The sequence below is a fragment of the Oncorhynchus nerka genome, linkage group LG18, assembly GCF_034236695.1.
Source record: "Oncorhynchus nerka isolate Pitt River linkage group LG18, Oner_Uvic_2.0, whole genome shotgun sequence".
Taxonomy (NCBI): Eukaryota; Metazoa; Chordata; class Actinopteri; order Salmoniformes; family Salmonidae; genus Oncorhynchus; species Oncorhynchus nerka.
In genome coordinates this window covers 3,644,793-3,659,603 of record NC_088413.1, presented here as the reverse complement: position 1 = coordinate 3,659,603, position 14,811 = coordinate 3,644,793, and the positions used below count along the sequence as shown (strand labels likewise).

Below are 14,811 nucleotides of genomic sequence, written 5' to 3'. Positions count from 1 at the left end.
GTCCAACAGAACACAATACACCACTACTACTAATCTAATTGTTCCAGAGAAAACACATGATGAAACATCGCTATTTAACATTGCTATGACTCACCTCTGAATGTGTTGGTCATCTATCTGACACAGGGTCACTGAGGTGGATTTGGAGTAAACCTCAAACCCAAATACAGGATAGAGGGGTTCAGTGAACGTGGTGTGTTCTGTGTAAAGGTGTGTCACTGTACCAGAGGAGGACACACTATAGAAGGACAAAGTACCAGCTGGCCAATCCAGATACACTCCAACTCTCTTAGAATGAGGATGAGGGATGATACTGCCGACTCCAGCATGGTAAAAGTCATAACTACTATCATTGCAGAATAAACACCAGGACTTCCTATTGAGTCCAGTCCTGCTGTCAACCTCCTCTCCCTTTCTCTCCATTCCTTTGTACACCACACCAATGTCAGCCATGTCACCATCCCTCTCCACCTCCCAGTAATAACGACCTCCAGATAAGCCTCTGCAGAGAACGTGGGTATGATAGTCAAATCTGTCTGGATGGTCTTCATAATGCTGCTTCTCTTCCACCAACGTGACCTTCCTGTTCCCCTCAGACAGTATCAGGTTGGGGTGTGCTGTATTTGTGTCCAGGGTGAGATGACAGGCATCTGTAGACAAAAGGAGAGTTTAATCAAACCACATCTTCATTTAAAATGTTGTTTCATAGGAACAGAACAAGTATTGATTAGTTACTATGTTACTATAGTTCTGAATATGCAGTTAATTAGGATTGAAGAGACTTACATTTCCTCAGCCCTGATTTCAGCCTGCACTCTCCACCATGATCCACACTGTAGGAGATACAGGTTATTGAGTGACAAAGACCTAATAAAGCAGTCAACATTTAAACCATATTGTTGTGTTCTGGTGCACTACCCCAGTTCATTACTATCCTACCTACTGCATACAGAACATAGTACAGTTCATTACTAGAGACATACAGGTATTCTATCCTACCTACTGCATACAGAACGGAGTACAAATCATTACTAGAGACATACAGGTATTCTATCCTACCTACTGCATACAGAACGGAGTACAATTCCTTACTAGAGACATACAGGTGTTCTATCCTACCTACTGCATACAGAACAGAGTACAATTCATTACTAGAGACATACAGGTATTCTATCCTACCTACTGCATACAGAACAGAGTACAGTTCATTACTAGAGACATACAGGTATTCTATCCTACCTACTGCATACAGAACAGAGTACAATTCCAACAGGATATCAGAGATGCAGAAGAAGAGTATTCATGTGGTGATGATGTATGCTGTGTTGGAGTGCTCAGCCTGCTGGGTAAACTTCCCCTTAATTCTACCATCATGTCCTCATGTTACTGACCCTACTACACTACATATGACACAACCGCTGCTCACACTATCAGGAAATATATTCTGACTTACTTCAGCTTCATCAGTTTATATGTGGGATCCAACAGAGCAGCTGAAAGCAGTCCCCCTGCAGAGTCTCCTTGGTGATTGTAGCTCAGTTCCAGCTCTTTCAGGTGGGAGGGGTTTGACCTCAGAGCTGAAGACAGAGCAGTACAGCCCTCCTCTGTGACCAGACAGCCAGACAGCCTACAGAGAGACACAACAGATGTCTAGGTTGGTGTACTGGTGTCAATCATCTTGTAGGACACCCATCCATTTGTCCATGACACAAACATTGTCATGAAACATCAGATTTTCAGAGAATTTGTTTTACTAAGCTCAGTACAGACCTGACTGAAACAGCTGTACTTACCCCAGTGTGTGTAGTTTACAGTCTGGATCCTCCAGTCCAGCAGACAGCAGTGTAACTCAGCTCAGTACCGACCTGACTGAAACAGCTGTACTTACCCCAGTGTGTGTAGTTTACAGTCTGGATCCTCCAGTCCAGCAGACAGCAGTGTAACTCAGCTCAGTACCGACCTGACTGAAACAGCTGTACTTACCCCAGTGTGTGTAGTTTACAGTCTGGATCCTCCAGTCCAGCAGACAGCAGAGTAACTCCTGAGTCCTGCAGGTCATTGTCTCTCAGCTCCAGGTGTTTCAGTTGTGAGTTGGGTGAACTCAGGACTGAGGACAGATCTGAACAGCAACCCTCTGTCAGACCACACTGACCTAGACTAGAGGGCAGAAGAGCACATGATTAACACATGTTGAAAACATCCACATAATAACTCATACTGAAGATATTTAATTCACACTAGTGTCTGTATGTTGCAGAGTGGACTGGTTAGTCCAACACAGAGCAGCTCCACTCCTCTGTCTCCCAGGTCATTGTAGCTGAGGTCCAGTTCTCTCAGGGGGGAGTTAGGTGTCTGCAGAGCTGAGGTCAGAGTCTTACAGGATTCATATGTGAGTTTACAGCCATCCAGTCTGGAGAGAGGAGATATGTTGTTATACTGTTAAATATGCAAAGTTTGAAGAATAATTATATGCATTCAGACAATAACTGAAGGACATGATTAGACAATGTAAAACATATACTAACTTACTCAAGATATTTAACCTTAGTTTCATATATTTATCACATCGTATGTATGTTTCTGCATATTTACCAAGATGTTCAAAAAATGTTAAAAACATAATAACACATATTTACTACAAATATATAAACAAGATAAAGACAATGGATAATGAAGATATTTAACTCACACTAGTGTCTGTATGTTGCAGAGTGGACTGGTTAGTCCAACACAGAGCAGCTCCACTCCTCTGTCTCCCAGGTCATTGTAGCTGAGGTCCAGTTCTCTCAGGGGGGAGTTTGGTGTCTGCAGAGCTGAGGCCAGAGTCTCACAGGATTCATATGTGAGTTTACAGCCAGCTAGTCTGGAGAGAGGAGATGTGTTGATACACAGTTAAATACGTATTGTTTTGAGAATAAGAGATGCATTAAAACCTTTAGTGACTCCCCATCCCGGGTCCAGGAGCGTAATCACTGACTGATACTAATTAGCATAACGCAACGGACATAAATATTACTAGAAAATATTCCATTCATGAAAATCACAAGTGAAATATATTGAGACACAGCTTAGCCTTTTGTTAATCACCCTGTCAGCTCAGATTTTCAACAGCCAAAGCAAGACAAGCATTTGTGTAAGTTTATCGATAGCCTAGCATAGCATTATGTCCAGCTAGCAGCAGTTAACTTGGTCACGAAAATCAGAAAAGCAATCAAATTAAATAGTTTACCTTTGATGAGCTTCGGATGTTTTCACTCACGAGACTCCCAGGTAGATAGCCAATGTTCCTTTTTTCCCAAAATATTATTTTTGTAGGCGAAATAGCTCCGTTTGTTCTTCACGTTTGGCTGAGAAATCGACTGGAAATTGAGGTCACGACAATGCCGAAAAATATTCCAAATTAGCTCCATAATATAGACAGAAAAATGGCAAACGTTGTTTATAATCAATCCTCAAGGTGTATTTCAAATATCTATTCGATAATATATCCACCGGGACAATTGGTTTTTCAGTAAGACCGATTGGAAAAATGGCTACCTCTGTATTTTACGCAAGAATCACTCTAAGAGCCATCAGGTGACCACTTGCGCAATGTAGGCGCTTACGCTCATTCTTTAACATAAAGGCGTAAAACTACGTCACAATGCTGTAGACACCTTGGGGAATACGTAGAAAAAGTAATCTGGTTGATAGCACATTCACTGCTCAATAGGGACGCATCGGAACGCGGAGCTTTCAAAAGATTTGAAATTGGATTGTTCTCAGGCTTTGCCAGCAATATCAGTTCTGTTATACTCACAGACAATATTTTTACAGTTTTGGAAACTGTAGAGTGTTTCCTATCCTAAACTGCCAATTATATGCATATTCTAGCATCTTGTCCTGACAAAAAAAACAACGTTTAATTTGGGAACGTTATTTTTCCAAAAATGAAAATACTGCCCCCTAGTCACAAGAGGTTTTTAAGATAATAACTGAAGGACATTATTAACCAATGTTAAAAACATACTAACCCACTCAAGATATTTAACCTAAGTTTCATATATTTATCACATCGTACATTGGGGCAAAAAAGTATTTAAACAGCCACCAAGTTTTAAACAGCCACCAAGTGCACGTTCTCCCTTCTTAAAAAGATGAGAGAGGCCTGTAATTGTCATCATAGGTACACGTCAACTATGACAGACAAAATGAGAAAAATAAATCCAGAGAATCACATTGTAGGATTTTTAATTTATTTATTTGCAAATTATGGTGGAAAATAAGTATTTGGTCACCTACAAACAAGCAAGATTTCTGGCTCTCACAGACCTGTAACTTCTTTAAGAAGTTATAGGTCTTCTGTCCTCCACTCGTTACCTGTATTAATGGCACCTGTTTGAACTTGTTATCAGTATGAAAGACACCTGTCCACAACCTCAAACAGTCACACTCCAAACTCCATTATGGCCAAGACCAAAGAGCTGTCAAAGGACACCAGAAACAAAATTGTAGACCTGCACCAGGCTGGGAAGACTGAATATGCAATAGGTAAGCAGCTTGGTTTGAAGAAATCAACTGTGGGAGCAATTATTAGGAAATGGAAGATCTACAACACCACTGATAATCTCCCTCGATCTGGGGCTCCACGCAAGATCTCTCCCGTGGGGTCAAAATTATCACAAGAACGGTGAGCAAAAATCCCACAACCACACGGGGGGACCTAGTGAATGACCTGCAGAGAGCTGGGACCAAAGTAACAAAGCCTACCATCAGTAACACACTACGCCGCCAGGGACACAAATCCTGCAGTGCCAGACGTGTCCCCCTGCTTAAGCCAGTACATGTCCAGGCCCGTCTGAAGTTGGCTAGAGAGCATTTGGATGATCCAGAAGAAGATTGGGAGAATGCCATATGGTCAGACGAAACCAAAATATAACTTTTTGGTAAAAACTTAACTTGTCGTGTTTGGAGGACAAAGAATGCTAAGTTGCATCCAAAGAACACCATACCTACTGTGAAGCATGGGGGTGGAAACATCATGCTGGAAACATCATGCTTTGAGGCTGTTTTTCTGCAAAGGGACCAGGACGACTGATCCATGTAAAGGAAAGAATGAATGGGGCCGTGTATCGTGAGATTTTGAGTGAAAACCTCCTTCCATCAGCAAGGGCGTTGAAGATGAAACGTGGCTGGGTCTTTCAGCATGACAATGATCCCAAACACACCGCCTGGGCAACGAAGAAGTGGCTTCGTAAGAAGCATTTCAAGGTCCTGGAGTGGCCTAGCCAGTCTCCAGATCTCAACCCAATAGAAAATCTTTGGAGGGAGTTGAAAGTCCGTGTTGCCCAGCAACAGCCCCAAAACATCACTGCTCTAGAGGAGATCTGCATGGAGGAATGGGCCAAAATACCAGCAACAGTGTGTGAAAACCTTGTGAAGACTTACAGAAAACGTTTGACCTCTGTCATTGCCAACAAAGGGTATATAACAAAGTATTGAGATAAACTTTTGTTATTGACCAAATACTTATTTTCCACCATAATTTGCAAATAAATTCATTAAAAATCAATGTGATTTTCTGGATTTTTTGTTTATTATTTAACGCGTCTGTTTGTTTGTTGTATTCGGTCTCTGTGGTGATGTTACTGTGGTGATGTTACTGTGGGTTGTTACTGTGGTGATGTTACTGTGGGTTGTTACTGTGGTGATGTTACTGTGGGTTGTTACTGTGGTGATGTTACTGTGGTGATGTTACTGTGGTGATGTTACTTTGTACATTTGTCTTTTTCAATAAAAGAATGTTGATTACTCATATCTGCTGTCCTGCGCATGACTCTCGACACCGGCTACACACAGGACCCTTACATATAAAGACAGTGGATACTGAAGATATTTAACTCACACTAGTGTCTGTATATTGCGGAGTGGACTGGTTAGTCCATCACAGAGCAGCTTCACTCCTCTGTCTCCCAGGTCATTGTAGCTGAGGTCCAGTTCTCTCAGGGGGGAGTTTGGTGTCTGCAGAACTGAGGCCAGAGTCTCACAGGATTCATATGCAAGTTTACAGCGATCCAGTCTGGAGAGAGGAGATAATCTGTTAGAAATACAAATCCTTCATTATAATGATACTGTAAACATCAACTCAATAACAGAACTTACAGTGCTCTCTTGCAGGTTTTCACTACGGGCAGCAACCTCTGATAACCTTTCTCTGATGTGTTGTATGTCTTCAGGTCAAACTCCTCCAGCACCTCCTCTGACATCAGTAACAGGTAGGCCAGGGCTGAACATTGGTCAGGTTCTAGTATTGTTTCTGAAAGAGTTCCTGATCGCAGGGAGGTCTGCATGTCTTCAACTAGAGAGTTGGCACCAAGTTCATTCAGACAGTGGAACAAGTTGATGTTCCTTTCTGGTGAGGATTCCTCCTTGATCTTGTATGAAAGGTACCTGACTGTTCTCTCAACTGTTTCCTCATTGGTCTGTGTTGTACTTCCTGTCTGTGTCAGAAGGCCTCGTAAAAGATTCTGATTGGACTCCAGAGAGAGGCCCAGAAGAAAGCTGAGGAACAGGTCCAGGTGTCCATTCTCACTCTTCAAGGCCTGGTCCACTGCTCTCCTGTTTAATTCAGGCAACTGGAATGACTCTTTCTCTTTATATTCATCATTGTCGTCATCATCATCCTCATCTTCGTCATCCTTCTCTTCCTCCTCATCCGGCTTATCATCAATCTCCTCCTCTTCCTCCTCCTCATCATCATCATCACTGGTGACTGCTTTGGGGGGGAAAACATTTTCCTTCTTGTCCAGACATGATTCTAAAGCATGCACTGCTGCTAGAAACTCCTGAATGCTCAGATGCACAAAGCTGTAGACCTTGTCTTGGTACAGCCCAGATTCTTCTTTAAAGATCTCTGTACACAATGCTGAGTACTCTGATGCCTCTGTGACATCAAGACCACACTCTCTCACGTCCTCCTCATAGAAGATCAGGTTGCCCTTCTGCAGCTGTTGGAAAGCCAGCTTTGCCAGTTTCAGGATCATCTCTTTGTCTGACTGAGACAGTTCCTTTGGGTTTGTCTCTGTTGCTTTGTTGTACTTCCTGTTCTTCACAATGATTTGGATGAGTATGAAGTGTGAGTACATCTGGGTCAGAGTTTTGGGGACTTCATCCTTCTCTGCCTCTTTCAGCATCATCTCAAGGACAGTGGCTGATATCCAACAGAAGACCGGCATGTGGCACATGATGTGGAAGCTCCTTGATGTCTTCATGTGTTTGATGATTTCATTGGCCAGATTCTGATCTGTGATTTTCTTCCTGAAGTATTCCTCCTTCTGTGGATCATTGAACCCTCGTACCTCTGTCACCTGGTCAACACACTCAGGTGGGATCTGATTGGCTGCTGCGGGCCGTGTGGTTATCCAGAGGAGAGCAGAGGGAAGCAGATTCCCCTTGATGAGGTTTGTCAGCAGCACGTCCACTGAGGTTTGCTTCGTGACATCACAGCACTTCTCATTGTTTTTGAAGTCTAGAGGAAGTCGACACTCATCCAGACCATCAAAAATGAAAACAGTTTTGGTTTCACCATCTTCAATGCTGTCAATCTCTTTCAGCTCTGGGAAGTAGTGGGAAAGAAGTTGCATCAGACTGTATTGGTCCTTTTTCAGGTTCAGATCACGGAAAGGAAGAGGAAGCATGCAATGAACGTCCTGATTTGCTTTTCCCTCTGCCCAGTCAAGGATGACCTTCTGAACAGAGACTGTTTTTCCAACACCAGCGATTCCTTTTGTCAGCACAGTTCTGATTGGTTTGTCTTGTCCAGGTAAAGGCTTGAAGATGTCGTTGCATTTGATTGGTGTCTCTTGTGTGGTTCGTTTCTTGGATGCCATCTCTATCTGTCTAACCTCATGTTCATTATTGAGCCCTCCACTTCCACCCTCTGTGATGTAGAGCTCTGTGTAGATGTCCTTGAACAGACTTTGGTTTCCATGGTCTCCAATTCCTTCAGATATGTGTTGATACTTGTGTTTCAGTTTAGCCTTAATGTCTTGTTGGACTGTCAGCAGAGTTTGACCTGTAGGAAAACAATGAGAGTTGGGACTCATAAATTTGTGTGTTTTATAATGGCCTTTGTACCATTCTTTGTAATATTATATGAAACACAGTCTTACTTCTTCTGTCCAGAAGGTTGTGTGTGATCTTTAATGCATCCTCACTGTCCAAACTCTGCACTTCCTTATTGTCATCTGGTAATGGTTCCTGGCTGAAAGCAGGTGGCTGATCACTCTTCATTGATAGCAGGCTGGTTGTAGGGGACTCTGCTCTGGGCTTCTGGACACTGAACAAAACAGGGAGACAGATCATCTCATCAATATCACATTAATACCTCATCTACTTCATTTTAACAACTGTATAATGGAACTTCTAGAAGTTTCTTTTAAAGCTACAGTCTGCAATTGGTAAATCCCTGTTTGGCCTTTTAAATTAATTATGTAGATCTACATTCCATGTAATTTGGGATCACTTTAGTTTGATTTTTTTAATAGCAATGTATATTTTGCAATTCATCTCTTACCTCTTTGAACTGGTGTCTTGAGTCATTTTAGAGGCAGTGGTCCTCTCCTCTGTCTCCCCAGAGAGACTCATTTTAGAGGCAGTAGTCCCCTCCTCTGTCTCCCCAGAGAGACTCATTTTAGAGGGAGTGGTCCCCTCCTCTGTCTCCCCAGAGAGACTCATTTTAGAGGCAGTGGTCCCCTCCTCTGTCTCCCCAGAGAGACTCATTTTAGAGGCAGTGGTCCCCTCCTCTGTCTCCCCAGAGAGACTCATTTTAGAGGCAGTGGTCCACTCCTCTCTCTCCCCAGAGAGACTCATTTTAGAGGCAGTAGTCCCCTCCTTTCTCTCTCCAGAGAGACTTGTTTTAGATGTAAGTCACAGCTCACTCAGCTACAATAAGAAATAACAGAACAGTATGTCTGAACATTGAAGAACCATTAACAATGACAACACTTTTATTGTCGGAGGTCAGAGTTCAGATACTTCTTGTTGCATTTAAACATACACAGTCCAATATTATTAATTTGATTTGGATCCCCACTAGCTGACTCCATAACAACAGCTAGTCTACCTGGTTGGATCCCCTGACTCCATAACAACAGCTAGTCTGCCTGGTTAGATCCCCTGATTCCATAACAACAGCTAGTCTACCTGGTTGGATCCCCTGACTCCATAACAACAGCTAGTCTGCCTGGTTGGATCCCCTGACTCCATAACAACAGCTAGTCTACCTGGTTAGATCCCCACCCGCTGACTCCAGAACAACAGCTAGTCTACCTGGTTGGATCCCCTGACTCCATAACAACAGCTAGTCTGCCTGGTTGGATCCCCTGACTCCATAACAACAGCTAGTCTACCTGGTTGGATCCCCTGACTCCATAGTCTTCCTGGTTGGAGCCCCTGATTCCATAACAACAGCTAGTCATGACAGATTGGTGATGTTCAAAGATAGGTGTTTTTTTTTTCAACGGTTACAGATCCAGTTGCAGGGTGTTCATACAAATCTTTTTAAAGTGTGCTGTGGAGCTCTGCGAGATTTCTGTGATTTTCTATGATTTTCTGAAATAACACACACTCACTAAACCCTCCGTAAATAACTCAGTTCTTAACGTAAAGACTTAAAACTCAGGATTCTGTAAAGGCATACCCCAATCAGGATATGAGTTTATTTATAGCTTCCTGTGCCAACCGGAAGTGCCTTAAATGGTGTCATAGTGGCAGTTTCCAAGGGTTAAAAAGGTCAGATCTTTTCAAAACTTCATATGTGTGATTTAGGCAACCCCCATGAACTTTAAGTCAGTCATTTCTCCCAACAGATGTCAAAGAAAAGCTTTCTCTCACACACACACACAGAGACACACACACACAGCAAGGATGGAGTGACAAAGTGAGGTGCTTAAAGACACACAGAGCCTGCAATGGCATTTCCGTATTCTCTAGGCCGTGCCGAGTTCAACAAGATGCCCCGCTTGACCGTAGCTCGCTCGGTCTAAGCGCAGCGACCATTGAAAAGTAGGCCCAAAATAAAGCCTAGCCCTAAATGTCATTTGTTTTGGGTGACAGTGAGAGAACTGTTAGGGTGAGAAGCACAATTCGACCTCAGGTACGTTCCTAAGGTCCTCCTGATCCGTGCAAGCCTAACCTTGACCGTGTGGCATTAACTCTTACCAGTTAAAAGAAGGTGTTTACATCAAACAATTTGCATTGACTTCTCTCCCCATAGGAATACATTGCCTGCACCCCTAAATTCAACCTGAAACCTATGTGGGTTATGAATGCCTTATGAACCTGTCTTCTATGACAGTCCATCAGACCACTATGAGGTCTACCTGTGTCGATTCTAAGCTTCCTGGAGCAACCGGAAGTGGTTAAATTGACCCAAAAGGTGTTTTGATGTACATAACCTTCAAAGGTGAAAATGACTACATTCAACCCTGTGTAGATCAGTCAATTCTTAACTTAAAGACTTAAAACTCAGTATTCTGTAAAAGCATACCCCAATGAGGATATGTGTTGACTTATAGCTTCCTGTGCCAATCGCAAGTGCCATAATTGGTGTCTCAGGAGCTGTTTCAAAGGGTTAAAAAAATCAGATCTTTCCAAAACTTCATAAATGTGATTAGGCAACCCCCATGAACTGTAAATCAGTCATTTTTCCCATACAATTTCAAAGGAAAACTAAATCACACACACACACAGCTTGGAAGTAGGGACCCATTGGGGTGCGTTAGAGACATACACTGCCAGCATTAGTTAACCTTGTTGGAACTTTTAAAGAACCGCCAGACCTAGAGTTCCGAAACTTTAGAATCCTGTTCTGGACCTCAGGTCGATAGTGCGTGGTGAGTTACGTGGCTCTAGAAGGTTCTCGGACCGAGAAACAGCCTCGTACATTTGCAATGACTTCAATTCATTTTTGCATCACGAAAATGACGACATTTAGAAATGTCCCAGAGTCGTAAGACTAGGTGCATTGCGACCGTCTCGGCCCATAGAGACAGAACCCAACGTTTCTGTCCGATAGCTCATTCAAGGACCCCGTAGCAAGTCATGGAAAAAAGTGGATTTTCAGCATCAATTAGGGTTTTGCTCGGACACCAAATGACCGATCGAGCCGAAACTTGGGATTCGGGGTCGCCTCAGCTAGGCCTACACATAACATAAGAAATGGACCCGCAGCTAGAACGTAACTACGTGTTTTATGTTTTTTTTATGGTTTGAACCGAAGGCGTTGTGAATTTTGGGCCAGCTCTGAAGTATGTGATAGTTGGCTACTAAACGAGTTGGAAAAAGTGGGTTTGGTGTCAGTTTGTATCAGTTTGGTGTCAGAATGATATCTAATTGACTGATGGACGGTGACTTGCTGGTGACTCTTGTCCATTTGCAATATGTTTAAACAGTGAGGTACCATCACCAAAGTGACATTCTGAAATCAACTCTAACGAGCGATTGAGATGAACCAGAATCACTGCCCAGCCATCCCGTGTTCATCGGGCCAGTCAATTTCACATTCCTGCAGGATTTTTATAGCATGACAAATTCGTGATGGTACCTGCCCATTGAACCATATTGCAAATGCACAGTGACTTTGCAAAAGTGAGAAAACATAAACAAATGGACATGATGAAATCAACACAACGAGTGATGGAAAGGTACAACTATCACTGCTCGGCCATCCTGTGTTCATCATGCCAGTCAATTTAGCATTTCTGCAGGATTTTTGAGCATGTCAAATTTCTTATGGTAAATGCCCATTGAAACATATTGCAAATGCATGTGCATTTGCAATATGATTCTATAGTGAAAAAACATCACCAAATGGACATGATGAAATCAACACAACGAGTGATGGAAAGGAACAACTATCACTGCCCAGCCATCCCGAGTTCATCAGGCCAGTCAATTTTGCATTTCTGCAGGATTTTTGAGCATGTCAAATTTCTTATGGCATTTGGCCCCCCAAAAAGTGACTTTTGACTTCCTATGAAATCATATTGCAAATGGACAAATCATATTCCTTATGCACAAGTAAAATTTTTTTTTACAAAAGCATATTCATACAGTTCTTACACATGATTAATTGACATAAAATCGAAACAATTTCGAAAAAACGGTCCAGAAAGCACTTTTTTACAAGGGTGATACGTTTTTTAAAAAAAGTTCACATTTTCGACTTTTGACTTCCTATGAAATCATAATAATAAAATACGACTAAAGTATGTTGATACAGTTCTTATACGTGTGTAATTGACACAAAATTCGAAAGAATTTCGAAAAACGGTCCAGAAAGCACTTTTTTAAGGGTGTGTGAAGTTTTTTACAACATTTTGACATTTTTGACTTTTGACTTTTGACTTCGTATGAAATCATATTGAAAATGGACAAAACATATTCCTTATGCGCATGTAAAAAAAAAAATAAAAAAAATATGATAATATAATTGGACAAAAGTGTATTCATACAGTTCTTACACATGTGTAATTGACAAAAAAAATCGAAAGAATTTCAAAAAACGGTCCAGAAAGCACTTTTCTAAGAGGTGATAAGTTTTTGACAAAAAAATCATTTTTTCAAAATGTTGCTTTTGGACGTTGACTTGGGTTACATTTCCAATATGAAAAACCAAGGTGGAACGCATTCGCCACCTGTTGGATTTTTAAAGTGTTACAACTGGCAATTGCCATATGGCATTTGCAATACACTTTGCATGAATCAACGCCGAATTGGGTGGTATTGGACAATGTGTATATGGTTTGTCCGATGCCAATGACTTCCCATTCATTTTTGTCCACTACAGGGGGGTATTCCCTTACAACAGCTAGTCTACCTGGTTGGATCCCCTGACTCCATAACAACAGCTAGTCTACCTGGTTGGATCCCCTGACTCCATAACAACAGCTAGTCTACCTGGTTGGATCCCCTGACTCCATAACAACAGCTAGTCTACCTGGTTGGATCTCCTGACTCCATAACAACAGCTAGTCTACCTGGTTGGATCCCCTGACTCCATAACAACAGCTAGTCTACCTGGTTAGATCCCCTGACTCCATAACAACAGCTAGTCTACCTGGTTGGATCCCCTGACTCCATAACAACAGCTAGTCTACCTGGTTGGATCTCCTGACTCCATAACAACAGCTAGTCTACCTGGTTGGATCCCCTGACTCCATAACAACAGCTAGTCTACCTGGTTGGATCCCCTGACTCCATAACAACAGCTATTCTACCTGGTTGGATCCCCATTAGCTGACTCCATAACACCTGGGCTCCACACACAACTAAAAGACATTACAGACATCGACTTTACAGTTTACATTGAAAGACGGTAGTAGACATTATAAACATTTACCAAGTAGACATTACAGACTGTTAAAATAGCTGACAGGTATTTCATCCTAACCCTTCGGCCTCATCAAACAGCGCTTCAGAAAGACCAGAGTGAACACTTTGTCTGAGATTGCTGGTGTTGTGAAGAACAGCACAGTGACAGGGGGCACCATCCCACAGCTGGTTGGACTGGAGGATGGTACGGTGCTGGTGGAAAGTTATGGCTGGCAACAACACCTGACTCCGTTCTTCAGGCCACTGCCACAGATCAAGAAGTACCAGCACTTCAGATGAATATCATTTTCATTGCATTGTATGAGGTTCATATCTAAACTCGGGAGGTGAATTGATGTTATGCAAGGTTGTCATGTCTTCTCAATTGGTTTAGTTATTTCCTGTTTTACAGCATTGATGCTCTGAAGCCTGGTGTTGTTGTCACCAAGGAGCGTTGGGACTCAGTCGGGACCAGGTTTCAGCTGATGCACAACGCTGACATCCTTCCTCCCATAGATGGTCTGCCTGTCCAAGCACCATCTGGACTGGACACAACTTGACAATCTGATATTTTTGAGAAGATCAGGGAGTTTTGCTACGAAGAAGCTATGGACAACACATGCCCTGCACCAAAAGTCAAGGGCAGGACAGAAACAGGCTCTCTGAATATAGATTCCCTTGTTCATGCGTGGTTCAGACGGACCAGTTCATCATTGGGGGAGAGTTCCCAGTCATCAGCACTGTCTGCAGTGCTTCTAGTCACATGACTCTCTCCTAACACACACCATATGTTGTTGCTACTTTAAAAAATGTATCCTGCTGCTCAGCCACTTTACCTATACTGATTGTATACATGTAACTACCTCATCTATCACCAGTATCACTGATATGGTTATTGATATGGTTCTTCTACATACTATATAACTACCTCATCTATCACCACTATCACTGATATGGTTATTGATATGGTTCTTCTACATACTATATAACTACCTCATCTATCACCAGTATCACTGATATGGTTATTGATATGGTTCTACTACATACTATATAACTACCTCATCTATCACCACTATCACTGATATGGTTATTGATATGGTTCTACTACATACTATATAACTACCTCATCTATCACCACTATCACTGATATGGTTATTGATTTTGTTCTTTGTCAGGGTAGGTTCATTGTTCCTTGTCAATCATTGGTTTACTGGTGAAATCAGCAATCAGACAATAACTTCTTTAAGTAAATCAATCAAACCTTTACTAATGCAACTGCAGACAGAATTTGACAATGGAAACATAGCATGTATGTTTCTGCAACCAACCAAAGGGCTGGTTAACTATATAGACTATATACCCATGATCACTCCCTAGTGGTATGATCACCTACGTCAATGTATGTGTGTTTCCATAAGCTGAGGTTACCTTATAAGGTAACCTGGTACAGTAGCTTCT

At 42.2% G+C, this 14,811-nt stretch overlaps 2 protein-coding genes across 4 annotated transcripts; both read right to left on the bottom strand.

The window, feature by feature from the left end:
• Window positions 1-90: 90 nt before the first annotated feature.
• Window positions 91-1,729, bottom strand: LOC135561966 (neoverrucotoxin subunit beta-like). The gene is made up of 4 exons (XM_065004496.1): window positions 1,715-1,729; window positions 1,454-1,650; window positions 787-833; window positions 91-650 (listed from the first exon to the last, which is right to left on the bottom strand). Exons 1-4 carry the CDS (start codon window positions 1,727-1,729, stop codon window positions 91-93), a joined length of 819 nt encoding a protein of 272 aa, XP_064860568.1.
• LOC135561696 (NACHT, LRR and PYD domains-containing protein 3-like) lies at window positions 1,573-9,234 on the bottom strand. 3 transcript variants are annotated; one of them, XM_065003431.1, is made up of 7 exons: window positions 8,555-8,932; window positions 8,151-8,317; window positions 6,142-8,053; window positions 5,885-6,058; window positions 2,690-2,863; window positions 2,237-2,410; window positions 1,573-2,157 (listed from the first exon to the last, which is right to left on the bottom strand). In XM_065003431.1, the coding sequence occupies exons 1-7, from the start codon at window positions 8,848-8,850 to the stop codon at window positions 1,980-1,982; spliced, it is 3,075 nt and encodes a 1,024-aa protein (XP_064859503.1). In that variant the 5' UTR covers window positions 8,851-8,932; the 3' UTR covers window positions 1,573-1,979. The 3 variants fall into 3 exon arrangements, 2 of the variants coding, with proteins under 2 accessions (XP_064859503.1, XP_064859504.1); XR_010459609.1 differs by lacking the exons at window positions 1,573-2,157; window positions 2,237-2,410 and adding an exon at window positions 3,230-3,359 and having other exon boundaries at window positions 2,776-2,863; window positions 8,555-9,234; XM_065003432.1 differs by lacking the exons at window positions 1,573-2,157; window positions 2,237-2,410; window positions 2,690-2,863 and adding an exon at window positions 2,872-3,359 and having other exon boundaries at window positions 8,555-9,234.
• Between the last annotated feature and the right edge of the window lie 5,577 nt (window positions 9,235-14,811).